The sequence below is a fragment of the Vidua macroura genome, chromosome 8, assembly GCF_024509145.1.
Source record: "Vidua macroura isolate BioBank_ID:100142 chromosome 8, ASM2450914v1, whole genome shotgun sequence".
NCBI classification, from domain to species: Eukaryota; Metazoa; Chordata; class Aves; order Passeriformes; family Viduidae; genus Vidua; species Vidua macroura.
In genome coordinates, this window is record NC_071578.1 from 12,262,569 (window position 1) to 12,282,302 (window position 19,734).

At 44.7% G+C, this 19,734-nt stretch overlaps 1 protein-coding gene across 3 annotated transcripts in view; it reads left to right on the forward strand.

Moving 5' to 3' along the window:
• The window catches only part of SH3PXD2A (SH3 and PX domains 2A), a 248,293-nt gene that overhangs the window by 157,301 nt on the left and 71,258 nt on the right, over nucleotides 1-19,734 (forward strand). Inside the window, exons 7-8 of one of the 3 annotated variants that reach the window (XM_053983427.1) lie at nucleotides 10,163-10,210; nucleotides 19,029-19,160. In XM_053983427.1, coding sequence (XP_053839402.1) covers nucleotides 10,163-10,210; nucleotides 19,029-19,160 — 180 coding nt within the window. Of the gene's footprint in view, nucleotides 1-10,162; nucleotides 10,211-15,174; nucleotides 15,211-19,028; nucleotides 19,161-19,734 lie in introns of those variants that run through there. The other 2 variants (XM_053983430.1, XM_053983428.1) reach the window with 2 other exon arrangements.

The following is a 19,734-nucleotide window of genomic DNA, read 5'->3' on the forward strand; positions in this document are numbered from 1 at the left end:
TCAGGATGCTGATGAGGCTTCCTTGAATGAGTAAACCATCTTTCAGCTGGGTTTCCCTGTCCAATTTTTGGACTAGCAAGATTTTGGCTACACACAGCCAACAACCACTGTTTTCTTTCCCTCCTGTAATCTAAAACTAGGAAGGATATATCTGCTGGCAAGTAAATAAAAACTTCAGAGTCCATCGGAAGACGCTTCACAAACTTTTTATAGAGACATCTGTAATGCTGTGTTTTCCCTCAGTGGGGAAGTTACTAAACAGAGTTGAGAGAGTTTCGGCAATGACAGAAGTGGGGCCTCAAGTGAGAAACAAGCAGATTGTTGTAAAAACACCAAGGGCCCTCCTGGCTGATCACTTTGTGGGATGTTGCCTAGGAATTATGGGTGGAGCTGATGGCTAAAGTTGCTTCCTCGGCCTAATTCTTCATTGCTAGAGAAACTTTCTTTCTTGCCCTCATGCACTAAGGATATGCACTCTGTCAGCTTCAGGGAGTTGCCTTTATTGCTATTTCTTTGCATTATTTGGGATAGGTTTTTTTCTGCTTCCTTTGTAATTAGCAAGGAAAATGGCTCAACTTGTGGCTTTTTCTGTCCTTACAGCTGAGCTGTGCTCATCACTTCAGAGCTTAACCTCTGTAACCCTGTCACTATGCATGTGTCTAGCCTGCACTTAAGAGTTCCATGGCATGTCTTGCTCTCCCTTTTTTTTTTCTTTTCATAAATGAGCTTTATTTTCTTGACTTTGTCTTAAAGGAGGCAGCTCAGACTATGTGGAGAAAATTAATAGTTTGTGCCACCCCTTCTGTGCTTAATCATTCAATGGGGTCACAAATGTGTGAGCTCCCAGCTGGACCAGCAGGGCTGTGTGGCTGGAGCTGGTTTTACCTGTTTCAGGACTGAGGTGGTGACCCTGGGAAAAAAGCTTAGTTGTTACAATTGAGTGTGCAGGTCTCTGCCATCTTCACAGGCCTGTGGCAAGCATTTAGCTACACAAAGGTACAGGGCAAGCAGGGAATGTACAGCCTCCAGCCCTGGCAGATGTTTTGTAATATTTGTGGGAAATGGCTGCAATAGAGGGAGAAGGAAGGACTGCTCCAAGAGACATATAGTGTTGCCTTTTATTTGCTTTAAGGGTTCTGCAGTATTGATGAGATGTCATCTGGAGTTGTGTTTAGTATTAGAACTGGGGGATGCCTTAACTAATCCAGCTGACTGTGACATCTGTCTCAGTTTTACCTTCTCAGTCAGAAGAACTCTTAAGCCTTTTAACTGGGTTCTCAAAGAAGCCAAATCTAAGTGTGGTATTAAAGAGGCTGAAAAATCCAATTAACTACCGTGGTCAATCCCAGCATGAGGCAATGCATCTTCTCTCAGGGTGGCGACTGCAGCAGATGCTGGGGGCTACCTGCCCCAAGCAGGGACTTGGTCATTGCTCAGTGGATTTGAGCCCAGATGGTAGCAACAAAGTTAGAATGTGGTTTTTAACTCAAATGTTACTTTGAATCATTCTGCCCTCATGGTCTCTGAAGTCTGTCTCCCTATAGTCCCTCTGAAAGCTTTAGCTTGGAAGGTTCTTTTTTAAGGTGGTGAATAGGGATGCAAATCTGTCCAAGCCCATGGCAAGGTCCCAGGAACATCTTAAATCATGTAACTTGGTGTCTTAATCCTTGTAAGAAATCTGTGGTATGACATGATCCCTGCAGACTGAGGCATGTGCTCTTGTTTGTATCCTGATGAATCACATGTGTGCACTGTGCTCCTTGCATTGTTTCCTACAATTAGGGCAGAAGCAAGGATGGTGGACTGGCTCCTTGGTGCCATTTGGCCTGTTGATGAGGATGGCTGGATGAGATAGTTTGCCAGTCACTATTTTATAACTTCACAAGCATGTACTGACAAGATTGCTCTTGATCAGAAATCGTGATCTGTTCCCTCATCATACAATTAACCTTCTTGGCTGTATGTACTAATTACTGCATGGAATTTAAAAACAGCAGATTCTGGCAGAACATTTTGGTTCTCATAGCTGCTGCTTTTTTTTTTTCTTTTTTTTTTTTTCTTTTTTTCAGGAAGATAAAGGATTTAGTAATAAAAGAAGGATAGACTAGGCAAAAGCATAGCAGTTAAGGACCAAACATTTTCATTTAATTACTGGAGACATACATCTTGGGCCTGGCTCTGGAAAAAGTTAGTAGTTAATGATCTCAGTGTGCATCTTGAATTTGGTCATCAATGACAGAGCTTCCTCTTCTCATGACTGAGAATTATTTTTCCTCAGGTAGTGAATTTGCTAAACTTCTGATCAGTTTATTGGCTTTTACTCGATGCAGTTATTCCCCAAAGACCTAATTTTATTTCCTGACTTTTCTTTTTAACAAGACTGTAAGTCTTTTTTTAAAAACAAGTTTTTCATATAATTAGAGGAACGCCAATTCTGTGGGTTTGGGTTTTTTTCCAAGGCAAGACTACTGATCCTGTGCTCAGGTGCACTAGAAGAGAGCAGAATTTGAGGAGGAGCTGCCGCTAAGTCAGACAGATTTCATGTCCTTGCAGCATCTGTGCGTGTGTGACCCAATTCTGCATCTTCAGTCAAGATGTGAATCTGTCCACTCCAATCCCACGCTCCAAATCCAGTCTGCAGTATTCTGGCAGAAGGAAGCTGATCTCACACTTCTCCTTGTACACCATATTTTTAAAGTCACTGCTTAAACTGAAGTGCTTTGGACTTCTGCCTGAGGCTACTGACGAGAAGAGCAGATAGGAGACTTTATTCTGCACTGCTTCAGTTTTCTGCTGACAGGGCATGTGGCCCATTAGATGTATAGGATCACTGTCATCTTCTGGGTGGCCCATATGCTGGGGTGGGAGGAAGATGGGATAAGAGAGAAAGAGATGTTTGTATGTTGTGTGGTTTTTTTGTTTTGCTCCTTGGCTTTTAAACTGAAGTGTGGGGACAGGGTGCAGGATTAGGGAAAAGAATGTGTTTGTGTTCTTTGCTGTTCCCAGTTCAGCATCCGTGCTGCAGAGAGCCCTGTGTCCAGGAGAGAGGGCAGGGAGACTGGGTGCAGGCAGGGCTGGAAAAATGAGGTGTGGCTTGAGCACAGCCATGGTAGAACAGTTTGAACCCCTGCAAATGCCTCAGAGTTTTCAGCCAAGTGCAGAGTGCTTTGGGTACCTTAGGGGATATAACGGCATTTCTCTTGGTTTTAAGAAATTCTCTGTTCTCCATCTGCTCCTGTTCTGCCTCCCTCTTCTGTCTGTCAGTGGCAGATGGTATTAACGCTGCCTGCGTGGGTTTTTCCTCTCTTGCACAGAGAGTACTGGTATTTTGATTTTGGCACACTGGATAAGGCAGGTGAGAATTACATTTGGGAGCTGGAGCAGAGGGTGATGATCCTCAGCCACCGCAGGAATCTGTATGGGGCACAGATGGGTTTGGCTGGCTGAGAGGAGCAGATAAAATCTTCCCTGGGCATTTTGGGTAACTTAGTCTCATGCTGGTGAACACTTTGCCCTCAGATTCTGAAAACCTGGATGTAGAGGGTGTGTCCTTAGCCTGTTGAGAGCACTCACCCCTAAAATAGCATTCTCTACGCACATCCAGCTTTGTGCATGGCTTCACACCTGTCCCATTCTAGCTGGCCAGTGTCCAGGCTGCGTGACAGCACAAATCCTCTCTCTGCTTCACTCTGGATGGAGTGGTTCACCCAACCAGAAATGGCTGGAAGCATTACTTCCAGAGGTGTCCAGCAGGAGTTACAATGTATGCACTGATTATCTGCCTGGACATGCCAGTGCTGTTGAGTGTTCTGTTCTTGGCAGCATGGCTCCTTCACAGTTGGGACTTGACTGTTGCTCCATTTTTTTGAGTCACACATGAATCCCAGCATGTGTACATACCTGTGAGTTCCCAAGTGCAACGTCTGGGGCTTTTCTGCCCTTGTCCTTGGCAGTGCTGAAGGCTGTTTTTTTTCCTCAGAGGGGTGATGCTCTCAGTTTGTACAGCTGTAGATGTGGATTAGCATTCAGATATTCTAGGCACTTCCAGCAAAACTTGGAACTGGTACAAATCTGTATGTGCAGGGGCTGTACCACAGGGATCATGTGGGAAACAATCCCCACTTACCATGTGGAAAGAGTTAATGTGAGCAATGGCTGCCAGAACAAAAACTAAACAGTCCTGGATACTTCTGGGTCTGCGAATGGGATTAAAATGGGGTTTTACAGAAGTAAACAGAGTGGAAATTTGGGCCTAAGTTTTCTTTGTGTTTGTACTTTTAGAAAGGATGAAGGACTGGATGAGGCTGTGAAAATGCAGCTGTGAGCGTGTCACTGTGCAGTTTGTCAAGCACACGATCCTCTGGCCCCACTCCTCCGTTCCAACTCAGGAAAGGGCTCCCTGGTTGTGGATTTCTCCCCTGCAGGAGTGAGTTATCCAGATGATGAATTTCTGAGGCACGCTCAAGTCACGTGAAAGCCAGATGTGAACATTTTCCAAGCAGTGTGTGTGGGTCTAGCATACGCCAGGCTACGTGGCAAGTGGACGTGGTCTGAGGTTGGTCTGCAGCGTGGAGGTGCCGGGGAGGTGACGAGCCTGACAGCTCCAGTGGGATCATTTCTGCCAGGGAAAGAGGAAGGTGCTGGCTGTGCTCATCACTGCAGCCCAGCACCTCTGCCCTCACCCCCCACACTGACAGGCCCTCCCCTGGCTGCTCGTGATGAAGCTGAACTTGGTGAATAAGACTAAAATTAAAGGCCTTATTTAATGCCTGCTGCCAATCCTCTTACTCAGATACTTTAGCTGGATTTGCATGTTTGATAATCTACTAGTCAAATATTTTTTCAAGATACAGCCCCCTTGAACAGATGGCATAGGGAGTGGAGCCGATGTTCAGCTTCAAGTGTATAGAAGAGGAGATATCTCTGCAGGGATGAGAGGTTTACTTTAAAATGCAGTCTTCTATTGGGGAGAAAAATAATATATGTGTATTCCTTCAACAACTATCTTAAAATACTTGCTTTAAACGTGATGCATCAGCTTCCCACAGACATAAAAGCAAGGAAAGCTTATTTAAGCTACCCTGGTAAGGAACAGCTGCTTGCCCAGCAATTACAGTAACAAATTAATCTGACATTGTGGTGGTACCTAAGAAGTTTGATGTCTGACCAGGCTCACACTGAGCCAGGCACCGGGCACAAATGTTGGTTTTGTTTAGGTCTCTCTGGAGCCTGAGGGGAGAAGCATCAATGGCACAGTTCAACAGGGTGCCCTGAGTAGGGCTGTGTGAGATAGATCCAAACACTTGCAACCTTTCTGTGCCATCCTCCCGTTTCTCTGACTATCTGTTGTTCTCTGCCTAACTGAATGAATTAATTGTGTGAGCCCAGAATGTGTGGCAATGGTTCCAGTTCGGATGAAGGCTCATCTGCCTTTTTCCTCTTTCCAGCTGTGTTGTAAAACTACACATAGACTCTGTATCAGAGTAATTCTCTGGTAGAAGTACTTCCATTTCTGGGGGGAGCTTAGCAACACTAAGTATCTCTGTCTTCCTCTCCTAGTCCAGTACTGTTGCTGCCTTCCCATTTAAGTGAAGTGTCAAGCCCCAGCTGAAGCGGGAGGCACTAGAGGAGAGAAACCTGGAGACAGGCTGACAAAAGATGGTCAGTGGGTCTGGGGGATGGAGATTTTGGAGAGGGTCACAAGGGTATGAGCATGGTGCACTGTCTGCAGATGGAAGAAGAAACAAGCCCCACAGTTTTGGGGCTCTTCACTGAGCTTTCTGCTTTTGACTGGGCAGCCTCACCTTGTCAGGAAGAGGAGGTTGTTCCTTTGCTTGTCTGAAGAGTGCAGAGAGGAAGCAAGAAGGGGGAAAGTGGAGACAAAATCTCAGCAAGAAGCCCTGGACTGAGTAGACTGAGCTTGGCTTTTGGGTTCTTTACCTGCTTGGGGCAGTAAGGTGTCCCACCTGAGCCCCCAGGACAACAACATAGTGCTTCATGTATACCAACTCCTTGGCAGGCTTGTCTTCCAAAATGTAAACTGAAATACAGGCTCAGCTTCTGTTTTGTATTCTGCCATATGTGATGAACATTGCAGCCAACAAGGCTCTAAGCCAATTCGAAAAAGTGGACACATCTAAGGAACAGTGTGGTCAGCCCACTTCTTGCTGACTTGTCAGATACCACTACTGGCATGAGAACACACCCATTCCTCATTCCCCCAGCTCCAGTCTGAGGAATCACTGATTGCATTGCTTATTTTCTTTTCACCCCTCCAATTAAGACAGGAAGGGTGTACGTCTACAAAATGAGTCTGCAAAACACTCAACTGCACTCATGGAACAGAGCACTGTTGGAAACAGACCAGATGTCAGTATCTCTTCAGTATGGCCACTTGTTCTTATAATCCCTTTTTCAGTAATTTAAGTTGCACTGTAACAGCTGGGAGATTTTGGTATTCCCAGTTGATGTTAAAGGTAGAGCTTCATGAGAACAAAATAGTTCCATTAGTTAAATGGCTCTGATAATGTTGTCTTCTATGGAAGGCCACTTCCAAAGAACAGGCCATACCTGTATAAATAAATTCTTTGTCCTCCAAAGCAAGGTAGCCACATCCAGATCACTTGCAGGGGCCTGTCTTTGGCCCATGCTAATTTCTCAGCTATGCACAGAAATCATTTGGGGCAAGGGTTACATCACAAGAACTACAACCACCCTGAAACTCATGACCAGTATGATTCAATTGCCCACAATTAGTGCAGGACTGTTGTTGGGAAATATGTAGCTTAACAAGCTAGACAGCTTTTTGTTTTAAAAAAAGCTTGTTATAAAGTCCCTGATAGCCCTAACAACTGTGATCCTGTAGGAGAGTGTCCCTCCTGGTGCTGGCAGCAGTGTTAAATCATGGATGCTGGGCTCAACACTGAACTGAACTGATTTCAGACAGTGTTACTAACAAAAGGAACTTGCATCAGTAGCTGCTGCTAAAATGCCCATGGAGGAGGGGTTCCTCTGCACCTGCTGGGCCAGGGGCCCACCTGGATGTGCAGTACTGATTAAAGTGGATGATACCATGAACGTGGTATCTGGCTTTTGGTAGCATTGAGCTCATGCATTTGATTCTAGACTGACTCCAGCTATTGTAGGTTTTTGTGGAAGCTTACTCTGCTCTAACTGTACACAAGACAAATAGTCTGCTGCTAAAATGAGATGAGTGGAGCTGTATCACAAGCATAAAGCATTAGTCCCCAGCAGTCTGGCGCCTGCTCTCTTGCCAGAGGTGGGAGGAGCAGCAAACAAACCAGTCTCACTGGCAGCACAAAAGCTTCTGCTGAAATCTAGAATAATATGTTTCCTGTTCACCATAGCAACCAGCTTAATTCTGTCTTCAAAGCTTTTTGCCCCTTCAACTCCTTCCTTTTCTTTCACACCTGAGGACCCTCCTTGACCCATCAGAGGGTTGCCCAACTCCATCATGGCAGCTTGAAAGCAATGGGATGGAGTTCAGCAGCCACTTCCAGTGACATGCCTGCTGTGCTGCTATTTCTGTGCAGTGTGGCTCTGAAGGAGAGCCTCCTCTGTGCTCTTCACAACTGCCTCGGCCTCGTGACTTAGCTGTAATTTATGGATTCATGTTCCTTTTGAGCTTTTAAAAATAATTCCGGTAGGAGGAGTTTGTTCTGGCTCCAATTGAAGTCAGCAGCAGGGGCTGTGAGGACTGGTGTTAAGAGCAGAATTGGGATGCCATTGCTCTAGGAGCGGCCTGCTTTGAGCAGGCAACTTTAATTTCCAGATACTGAGATTCCCCCCCTGCACTTCCAAGTGATCTGAGACCAGCCAGTGTTCGGCCATGTGGCAGAGGGGGAGAGGAGTGGCAGGAAGCGAAGGTTTGTTCGTTTACTGTTACCAATCCCATTGGAAACCAGGTCCAAGCCTCATGCAGAATTCCAGTAAAACCCTGTCCTAAAGGGGAAACCTGTGGCTGTTCAAAGCTTGTGTTTTGTTGGCTCAGGCACAGCATGTTCCTGAGGCCTCTGACCTCCTCCCTGTATGCTGGCTCCCGCCGCGGCTCTTCGTTTGAGCTCTCTGTGAAGTGGAATCTATCACTAATGTCTGATATTTTTATTATTTGTAGGGGGGACTCTTAAAAGCTGGTAGCAATTAGAGCTTAAACGTCTTGGAATAAAAAAAAAAAAAAAAAAATCCCCAAGAAGGAAGTTTAATGCTAAGCAGATGTGCAGGAGCAGCTGAAATATGCTGGCTGTCTTCTGCTTCAGAAGCAACCTCATCCACTTCTAGCTGCTGTCAGGCTGGGGCAGCTCAGAAGTGCTGCTGCTTTATGCTGCTTCCTGGGCTGGGAAGCCCACACTGGTGACCTGTGGGATTGTTTACCAGTTAATACTTATATTGCCCTTCTTTTCTGACTTAAGCCAATAGTTTTGACAAGGAGAAAAAATACTTTGTTGAAAAAGAAGTTTTCTGAGAAATTGATAATTGCTAACAGAATTGCTTTATTTATGGTGAGATCTCACATGGGTGTCTGTCGATATGGCTACTGTTGATCTAGGTGTAAACTCTCTCTTCTTGGGTAGATATGTCCAGAGTAGCCCTAAACTTGTGTTAAGTGCAGCATATTTCCTCTAGCTTTGGGTGTTTCTGTCTTTTGCTGCAGCTTGGGTGGGGGCAAACTTTGAAATTTTCTCAGTTACTCCTGCAATACATCATCTGCTTGATTTATCATTATTGTATTCAGGTTCTTCTTGTCTGGAAAAAGTTCTGACAGCTGACTGAAGTTCATAATTGTGCTCTGAAGGCAGTGGAAGTCTATTCAAAAGCTAATAGACAAGTTGCTGACAACAACTCCTTCACACCCTTTGCCGTGCGTGCCCCAAGTCTGTAACAGAAACATGCTGTATATTCCCTCCATGAGCAACAGCACAAGTTACTCTGCCAGATTATTTCCTGTTGCACTCCACCAATGCAAAGCCTTTTTCATTTTTTCTTAAATGGTAGTCCAAAGTAAATTATTGTTATTTACCACTGTGTATTTTGTAGTGTATTGTGACAGTGCAGCACATGGGTTTGGGAGTCAGATGATTGAACGACTTCAGCATTTGCTCCAAACTGCCACTATAGACAGTTTACTGCAAAGTAGTCAAAATACTGAATCCATTTGAATTGCAGTGCAACTACACAACTGCTGGGTCCAGAACAGGGTTCCCCAGTGCAAATAGGTTTTTCAAATTGCATTTTGTAGTTGTCAGAATTTAGGAACTTCTTAGATTGTCATATAAACATCTCTTCCTAGATGTCTCTTCTCCCAGGTAAGGAGAGAGTAACAGCTGCCCTTCTGCTCCTTCATCCCAGAGAAGGGGAATGTTTGTTATTTAGAAATGAGGGAAAATCTGTTAGCTTTCAAAACATACTTCCAGTGTATTCAAGAAAAAAATAACACTTAACATTTGAAGATTATTCCCAAATTCCCAAGCCAAGTATTTCCACCACATTTCATGGAGGGGGAGGGAAACCTTTTGACCTTGTTAGCAGCAATTCCTATCAGCTTTCTCCTTAACCTGATCTCTGCCTCATTCATTGGTTACAAAAATGGAATTTCTAGTTATACTCTGAATGTACCTTTATTGGAGTTTTGTAGTCTTTTCTATGGAGCATTATTTGTCTATTGTTATTTTCCTTAATGCAATTCCAGTGTAACAAGATGCTTGTTGAAACTAATATGTGTTTGCTAAGCTCAATCTCTGTGAGTTGTCTATGTATCTTTTGGGTATGATTAACAGCTGCAAAGATAAATAGTTTTGCAGGTCTGAGGCTTAGTAAGTCAAACTGTCTCTTGGTATGTGTCTTCTGAGCTACTGGGAATAAGCTCAGGGCATATATTTTTCTTAGAGCTCAAAATTGAATCACCTGCAGATCAGTTTCATAAATTCTGCAAATCCACTAAAACATAAAAATTAACTGGGTGCTTCTTATGACTTGACCTTCCTCTGAGTCCCCATAATGCCAACACTACTCATAAGAAAAACTTTGTCTCTTTCAAAGCTGTCTTTACTAACTCTCAGACTTTCTGATGTGACTGGTTTTGACTGTTTTCTTGTGTTTCTAATTACTTTCTTTTTTCATGGCTGCCCTATGATTGGATTTCAAGTTTGGATGTCCAGTTTGTCTGAGACTCCAAAAAAGAGTGTCACTCCAGGTAAATTCTTGTGTCTTGGTGTTCTGCATGCTATTAAAACCAGAATTCTCTAGTTCAAGTTGTGTGTGGTTTTAGAGTTGTCTTGAATGTGAATCTCTGGCAGTGGATACCCAGGATCTCTTGTCTGCTTGTGTATTGGTTTTTCATGATGCACGATTTCTGGTAAGGAAGAGTTTTGCTTTTCTGATGACTGCCTCACCTTGATGTTGCTGCTAGCAGGGGTTAGTAGTTTGTAGGGTTTTATTTTCATTGCCCAACTCAAAGCCTCAGTCGAAGGCAGCTTCCCCTCTTGCAGTGGGTTGAGTCTGGCCACAGCTGTGCTCTCACTATTCTATGTATTCTATGTGGGAGAAACTTTACAGGTCAGGATAAGGCAGAGAAACATGACTGTGTGCTCCATAACTTCTAAATGCTCTTTGCATTTCCCCAGTAAACAGAAGTGGTTTCACATGAAAAAGCTAAAACTCTGATAAAGATGCAAAATTTTCAAGGGAGCATCAGCCTTCTTGTTGCAATGAGTCAGGAAGGAGGAGGAAGCAGGGGAGCAGTTTCTAGGTGAGGTTTAAGGGGCTAGGGAGCAGCAGTCCCATACAAGGCAAAAACTAAGCTTTATAGTATAAGGAATCAGGACTTCTGCTGTGTAACCAGTTGATTTCTTCTGCAAACATTTGTCATTTGACATGGAATATCAAAGAAGAATTCTTTTCTCCTTCCGACTTAGAAGGAGAGATCACAAGTGATATATCCTGGGTCTGTACAGGATGCTGGGCTGGTCACTCAAGCAGTTAAGGCTACATATAGGTCCTGGGGCAAGGAAATATGGAAACACTCCTGCTGATTTCCATACCAGATTTGGTAGAATAATCAAGTTCATGCCCTGTTAAAAGTATGTGAACAAAATCCCACCATCCTTGATGGATGAGTCTTGTCTGAAGTTTTTAGTGAGCAAGACTGCTGTGATTCCAGAAACGCTGTTCTTGACAAAAGTTGAATATTTTCTTGGGGGGGGGGGTTCTGCCTCATGTTTGCAGAATAGATCTAATTTGAGGGTGGTAACTGGATATAAAAGTGCAGAAATATCTGAAGTATTCAGTCACAGGAGCCTGCTGCTTCATAGGTCATGGGGGAGTTGAGACAGAAAAACAGAATGATATTGAGCAGGAGAGAAACATGTTAAGGAGGAGACAGAAGAGGTGGTGTCCCTCAGGAAAAATGACAAGAACCCCTCAGGTTACATGGCTGGGGGGTGAGGTTGGATTTCTTTGACTCAATAGATCTGTTGGGACTGTTTCATGCTGTCATTTATAAAATGACAAACTAAATGCCAATGTTTTTAGCCTTCTCAAAGGGCAAGAAAGCAAAGTCTTTAATAGATACAATTTTTTCCCTTCTGCTTACTGCTTTTAGCTAAATGCATGTTGCTAGATTGTCAAAAAAAGGTGCATGATGAGTGTGCAAAATATAAGTGATTAATTGCCTCGCATGGTGCTTGAGAAGGTGAATGTTGATACATAGTGCTGCTCAAAAGTCTTATGTACATTTGGCAAGTTCTTAGCTCTCCGTGCTGTTCTAGTTCATGTGGCCTTTCAGTTTCTCATCCAAATGAATCCCCAGTTTCCAAAATAGCTGTTCTTCAGTCCAGATCTATAGGCTGTATCCTGATGTGTCAAGCTGGTAGATCAGACTTGAATTTGGATGTGATCTTTACCTATGTAGTACATTTATGTGTCCTAGCTAGGCTGTGGCTTGGAGATGAGAACAGAAGCCAGTTTGATGCTGCCCAAGCTCTAACTGAGGTTATGAACCTCCTCCATGAAGTGGAGACTCTAACCAAGGCTTCTAAGTGGTTTCATTTTGTACTTTGGAAAAAGATGGGTGCCACACAGCCACACCCTGAGAGGTGCTGTGGTGGGACTCCAGTTTAGTCACCCTGACTGCTGTTAAAATCCTTGGCTGGTTTGCTTTGTGCCATGTGGAGGGATGGGCATTGCACCACTGAGCAGGACTAGGACAAATGCCAGAGTATATTGGTGACTTCAGCCTGGTGGAAGACCCAGTTTGGCAGCTGTGTGAAAATCTCCAAGCAGTTTAACAGATTTGTGTGCAAAATACTACTTAAGTATTCTTAACTGTTGCTACCTGTAACCTAGTTGGTTGGAATCACTGTTCAGAGAGCCAACTTTCCAAGAAGGAGTGGAAAGAGGACTCAACTTTTTACTTTCACCCTCCTGCCTCTAATTTTTCTTGGCTCTATTTTAAAACCTAGCAGATCAAAAATAAAAAATAAAAATCCCGAGACCAATAGGCTCCACTTGGCAAAGGTCAGCACTGAATTTTTCTGTTGGTCAGGATTTTGTTGGAAATGCTGCTGAGGGCTGTAAAGAGGGAAGAACTGAACTGGAGCAGCTGCTTGAGAGAGCTCCTGCCATTTACCGTGGGCCAGGCTCATTCCTGAGGCGCTCCCTGTAGGGGCTGTGTTCTGCTGCTGGTTTTAGCTGTGTGTCACACATAGTCCATGGCTGGAAGCCACAGTCTACAGTTAAAGCTGCCACTTGTCCCAGACTCTTGAAGGCTCGCCCAGATCTTGGTTCTTGGAAGTGACAGAAAGTACTATATGTGTCTTATGGTGGGGAATGAATCCAGTTAATTTTTTGCTGCTATGACTGCTGATCATAGTCTCTTCTTCGTGGCAATGTGTGCTGTTGGCATGGGCCCCCAATAGCTGCTTGTAGCAGCAAGCCGAAAGGTTAGAAGAGACTTAGTGCAGCTCATAGAGTTACCATCTAGGCATGTTTGGCCAAAAAGATAGCAAGAAAGGCTAGAGCTTTGGCTACTATTGCCCAGTGTCCTGAAAGGCTTGCAGAGCACATGAGCAAGGAAGGTGGATGGATGCTCACTTAGGGAGAAACTTCTCGTACATCAATCACGGCTGCCAGCCTGGGGTGAGAGGGTTTATGTACTAACCTAGCCATTGCTGGGTGCATGATGCTCAATTTTGTTTTATTCTTGGGCATTCTTCGGGATTTGCAGAAGGTTTTAGGCTAAACTTCTGGCTTTGGGTCTTCTGCATTACCTAGGTGGTCAGATCCAAACCATTCCCTTTCTGCTTTCCACCCATCTCTAATAGCAGGGTGTCACCTGCTTCTGAAACTCTCTTTTGAAAAGGCAATAGAGTGTCTTTGTGCTTTGTAAAAGAGCTACCTGGCCAGGCTCAGGGAAGAACTACAGAAATCACAGTGTTTTAATAACCCATTTGATAAACTTGCCCAAATGTTTTTCTTCTATAATTGGCAATAATCCAGACCTTGAGACTGGATTTGTACTGAATTTCTGAAGTAACTGTGGGAGGTGATAAACTTTTGTCTCTGTCCCTAAAGCTTTGTGGCTCAGGGCTGCTACACCAAGAGCCTCTGAGCTCTGAGGTTAAACACTATGAGGATTGGGAGGATTGCTATCTGGTGGGAGAGATGAAGATAAATCCCCTTCACTCACAGCTTGTGGCAATAGTAGCCTTACCTCCAGAAATAATTGATGTATAAATACAGTCTGAATTTTGGTAAGTGGCAATGGGGCTGAAGCGTGGCAGGCTGTAGTGCAGGAATATTTAGGAGATGAGTCAAAGCCCTGATTGTTTAGGGCACACAAAGAATAAAAAATGTACAAAAATCCAAAACACCAAGACAAAACAAAAACCCTCTCACTGAATAGAAGAGAGATCATAGACTGGGAAACACGGTTTTGATCTGAATCCATGTTGTCCCCATAGAGATTTGTAGCAGGCTTCATTAGTCTCATCTCACTGCTTACTCTAGGAACTGGTTATTTTAAGAACTGCTTTCCTAACACTGCTGCAATATGATGAACTCTTGTGTACTCTCACATGCATTACATGGCAAAGTCTGTTTTATCTTTTGTGCAATACACATTTAACCCAATTTTTAGATGTAACTGAGCTCTCTATCTTAACAAAGCTCAGGATAAATCACGGGTAGAAAGCTTAAAGAAAACATGCAATTTTAATGTTTATTTATTATAGTAATGTGGTCCTTCTGATAAGAAAGAAAAGAGGTTAAGTTTTTAGGGGAAGGAATTCCATGTGTTTAGAGCTGGGTGTATGATTGTGCTAAGGGGTTAGACTGATCTGAGGATTTTAAGTAGGCTTGCTGCTCTTCTGGGCTTTTTTTTTTCCCTTTGTCCTTCCCTGAAAGGAGTTTTCCAGAGATACATAAAAGTTTACCCTTCAAGAGCTGTCTTTAACAAGAAACCGCAGCTCTAGATCCAAGCTACCACAGTTACTCCTCCCTATGCATGGAAAAGTGCAGACCTCTGCCATTATCTTATGGAATGCCAGGATACTGGGGGCCAGACACCCGAGCGTGCAGACTCTGCACGTGTCCCCAGCAGTTGTGCCCATGTCGGAAGGGCTGGACTACCTGCCAGTTGGTTGTTCAGCTGTGACTCACCCTTATGGCGTTCACTGGCCGTTTCTGTGGTTTTGGCTGCTTCTGCAGGACTTCCACTGACCAGCCCAGTACTAATTCATTTAGTCTTAATCTGTAAACATTTGATTGATAATCATGAAAGAGCAATATAAAAGCCTGTGCACTGTATGGATTAAAAGAGCAGACATGTTTATAGCTTGATAACAACAGAGTAATCTGGCAAAGATCAGGAGTCTCACATTCCCATATCCAGATGATTTTATTTTTGGAGTCCAGTTGGTGGTTTTCATTTTTGGCTATTGCAAAACCATCGTAGGTCTTAGCTGTTGCAACACAGGAGGAGGAGGATGATGTTGTTGGAACAGACGTTCTGTGCTCTTATTTAGGAGGCTTTCACAGTAGTTGCTGGTCTCTGAGTGTAGCAGGAATGATGCTCCCTCCTCGCTGCCTGATGAGGGGGACAGGGTGCAACTGTTGTCACTTAATAGTGCCAGCTGTGAGGGGCATGGACAAGCTCCAATGACATTTCTGCTCCGCCCCAGGAAGAGAAGTGCTGAGGTGAGGAGCGGGAGGATTGTAAAGTGGAGCCCTATGGAGAGAAGGAGGGGTATCCTCAAGACTTTAACCAGGAAACGGACTCGAGGCAAAAAGAAATGGAGAGGCAAGCAAACTCTTATTTCAGCCAGCAATCTGTGCTCTGCTCTGGGGAGGGCTTGCAAGTTGGAGCTTAACCAAAACATTAATTCTGCTTTTTTGGAGGGAGAGGAGGGGGGACCTCTACCTGGCACATCAATGTTATCCTATCCTCTGCTCTCCATTTCTCCTGCCTGGGCTGAAGACGCTTTTTAAAAAGTAGGGCTGTTGTGTCAGGGTGGCATTGCAGCTGCATGTGAGCTTGCTGGGGAACTCATGCCACACCGCATCCCTGTCCCCTGGCGTGCTCACACGGAGCAGGCTGTTGCTCTTCAATGCATGCTGTGTCCTGTGTTACAAATTAGACCTGAACTAATTGGCAGGGATGCGGAAGCGCCCAGGGCAGCGGGTGTAATTGGTGCTGTGCTGCCTGTGGTGTTGCCTGTCTTGTTCTTTTGAATCCCCTTTGGAGAGTCTGACATAGTGTAGCAGCAATGTTGTGGGCATCCTGAGTGTCACTGAGCAGTAATTCATCTAAAGCTTGTGGGTGATGGAAGGCTGAGGAGGATTAGAGTCCCTTGCCCTACTGACTGTGCCTGAATGGAATGTAGTAACAACCCAAACCAGGCTACCCAGAAAATGGTTAAGGCTTTTGGTTACTGAAAGGAGCTGTTTCTCTGTCTTTTCCTCCTCCTTTTCTTCCTTTCTTTGCTCTTACTGAAATCTTCCCCATTGTGCAGTACCTAATCTTGGGTGACCATCACTCCAGGAGCCACAGGGACCCCACACCTCGAAAGGGGGATATCCTCTAGCCATGATCTGCTGCAGCTGTAAATGAACAAGTTTGTTTGACCTTGGTTACTTCCTAGAACAAGGAATTTATCACCCTATTTTTTTTTTTGTCTTAATAGGAGCTCTGTAGCAGTTATACAAGCATCTGTTAAAACAATCTCTTAATTGTATGTGTTCCTCCAGCCACTGTAGTGACAAAGAAAGAAATCCTCCTGCAGTGACTACCTTATCCAAGGCAGGACAGAGTAAGCCTGCTGGATTTCAGATATGAGAATGCAGATATAACCTGTCTTGCCAAACTGTTTTAAGTGGGTTTTTTTTTTTTTTGTTTTGTTTTGTTTTTTAAGCAGAGTTGTGGAGGTGGATTTGAAGTGCTGATTCTCCATGTTTCCTGGCAAGGGCATTCCCCTGGCACACGGTCCCTGGCAGGGCTTCTGTGGCTGCTGGTGGGGTGTTTGCCAGCCTGTGCTCCAGCCTGGTCCTCTCTTTGTTCCCAGCAGGGACACATGCATCACATGAACACTGCTCCTGCCAGCAAGCCAATGCTGTCTTTTCGATTTTTTTCCTTATTCCAGTCCCATGAAAACTGCCTACTAGGTTGGAGGAAAGAAGGCATTTGAGTTGTTGGTTTAGCAATTGGCTTCTTGCTCCCCTTGCCACTGTTTGGTCCCTCTTGCCTTTCTACACACTGAATTCTCTGTTGATGCACGTGCATAGACAGACAGTCCATGACAGCTTTTGTTTCTGGTTAAAAAACTGGTATTTATCTCAAGACTAAAATGAAGTAAGGGTTGTAGGTATTACTTGGCTAAGCAGATTGAAAGAATATAATAGAGCTGCTGGATTCTGGACTGGAGAAAAAACTGTGTGGGAAACAGTGTGAAACAGGGGAATGCATCTCATTGTACTCTAGATAGCCCAACTAGCACTGGTTTAAACCAGAGTGCATGAGTCAGGTTGATTGATCATGAAGAGAAACATGATGCTTATTTGGAATGGACAGCTATGGTGAAAATTTGCATTATAAATTTCCATGTTGTCAGTTCATGGTCTTCTCCTCCTAGTCCTGCTACTGGCTGTGGTTCAATTATCTATAGAAAAGCTAAATCTCTTAAACACAACTTTCTAGAGGAGATGGCTTCTCTTTAAAGAAAATTAACTCATGTAATTTGAGGAGAGGCCAAGGCATGCTTAGGGAGCAAGGAAGTCTTCTAATTTTCTGGATTTCTTAAACCTGGTCCAAGGGGAGGCATTGTGATAGTGTTTCCTTTCAGGAAACAGTTGAATTAATTGCTTTTTTTCTCGGATTTTCATTTCACAGGATGCTGTTTTAATGGCTGATGCATTCTTTACCTCTTTCTTGGCAGGGATGCTAATTACTTGTCTGTAGAATCACTTTGCATCTCCAGTCCAAACACATATGAACAGGCTCAGTTTGGAAATACAGCACCCAGCATCCTGTGCTTGGCTGTCAGTCCCTTGACTTTTCTGGTGGACAGTTTCAGACCATGCTACTTCCTTCCTGTCTCTTGTAGCCAATTTGTCATCAGAAATTCAGGAAAACCTGGAGTCTGCTCCTGGCTGTGTCCCTGTTGTGTAAAATGGTTCATTCAGCAAGTTGTATATCTGCTTCTGTCCTCCCTTTCAATCTGCATCTTAATCCAGAGCAACAGGAACTGCCTCTTAATATGTAAAAAGTATAATAATGCCAGTGTCCCAAACTGCTGTAATTGAGAAAACCTGTAAAATAACGTAGCATTAAGACATGTTGGCTCTTAGAAAGTAAAGACCTAAACTGAGAGGCTCTCATGGCTTTTCAGGGCGGTTTCTGGGCCGAGCCCAGCCGGTCTGTGCCTGGGTTTGGGAGCGCAGACGCCCCGTCCGCGCTGTTTGTGCGCTGCAGAGCCCAGAGGCAGCAGCCCAAGGGCTCCCTCCACATCTGGCACTGTGCTGTGCCTGCCTCGTGGCTCCACCTCGAAATGCACGATTTCGGTTTGGGGGTGAAAAAGTCAGAAATAATAATAATTTTAAAAAGAGCAGTAGTGTGGGGGAAGGGAGGCAGGAGAGCGTTATTTTGCACCTTTCGTGGCCCCTGTTGGCGTGAGCGCCTGCTCTCATTCATAAATGGCTCTGACAGCCGAAAGCCCTTGCTCCGAAGAGAAATCAAAAACTGGGGGTTGGCTCCGAGGGCTCCAGAAAGGCGATGGAGAGGGGGAGCCGAGCCCCGTCCCGCCGGGGCTGCTCTGCCGGGGGAATGCGGAACCGCGGGGCAGGCGGGGGGCGGCCGTGTTCGAGCAGCGATCTGGCGCTACAACTTTTTTTCTTCTTCTGTTTCAAGTAAACACTCTTCCCCGCCCTCCCCTCCCTCCCTCCACCCCACCACCCCACCTCCCTCTCTTTCAGCCCCGCTCATGTGTTTCTATTTAAGGGCTGCAGTGCAGACGAATATGATTGGCATCTACAGCCCCCTCTTGACTTTCAGCTCAAGCCTTTAGAGTGGAGAAGGAGCTGAGCCGCCAAGGGGAGAGCTGTTTCTTCTTTGGGTTTACTGGGGGGATGGCTCAGCTGTGGATTTATACTGCTTCTGCCCAGGATTTTTTTCTCTGAATGGGAGCAAGCATTGTGGAAACCATGTTGGGAAGAGGTTTATTTTCAGAATCCATCATGAAACTGTGCAGCTAATTCACTTTTTTGGCTCCTTTTTATATTTTTTTTTCCTCCCCTTTTTTCTTCTTCTTCTCTCCAATGTCCCTCTGTGCTGCTGGGTTGTGGGCCAGAGGAGGCTGTTTCTATATGGCCAGCCATTTGGGGATATGCTGCGAGCCAGGGTTGTTTGCTGATTCGCTTGGCTCTGGTGACAAGTTGGCCTGTTGTGAATCGGATGGACGGAGGTCGCGCTCAAGGAGCCATGGCTGGAAGCTGGCTTACGGCTTGCTTTTTCCCTTCCCCAGGTGCTGATGCTAGCTCTGAACCCATGATCCTGGAGCAATATGTGGTGGTGTCCAACTATGAGAAGCAGGAGAACTCTGAGATCAGCCTCCAGGCTGGAGAGGTCGTGGATGTCATAGAGAAAAATGAAAGCGGTAAGTTATATTTGCCGCTTTTCCCTCTTTTAATGGTCTGATTTTTGCATTTGTTCCTCTGCTTTCAGTTTCCTCATCACTACTTGTTAGCTGTACATTTGCTCCATCTGGTACAGTTACTATGTCTGGCAGAGGATGTTGAAGGTTTTCGATGTTGATTTGGGCTGGGGGCCAAATGTTGCCTTCTACTGTAAGAATGTTTCATAGGTTTTGTGTGTTAATTAGCCAAGGTACGCTAATGGAAAATGAAGGTGACAGAGAGAAGGATCTGCAGCTAATGAAGCTGATGTATAGTACACTGCTATAGTTGCCCTGCTGTCTCTTCAAGTTTCTGTCAGTATTTCCATTACTAACTCCCTTTGCAGAGGATTTATAGGATGAGTGTTTAAAAATTGCTTGGGATGAAACTTGGCTTGACAGCTTAGCCCGTGGCCCAGAGCTCAGTAGGGAGGGGAGAGAATGTGCGTAGATAAATACGTGGCCATGCACAGTTTCAAAACTTCTTGCAGAAGTGTTAATTGGGGAATTTTGAGGCATAGAGGCAGAGGCTGTCATGTAAAAGCAAGCTGATATC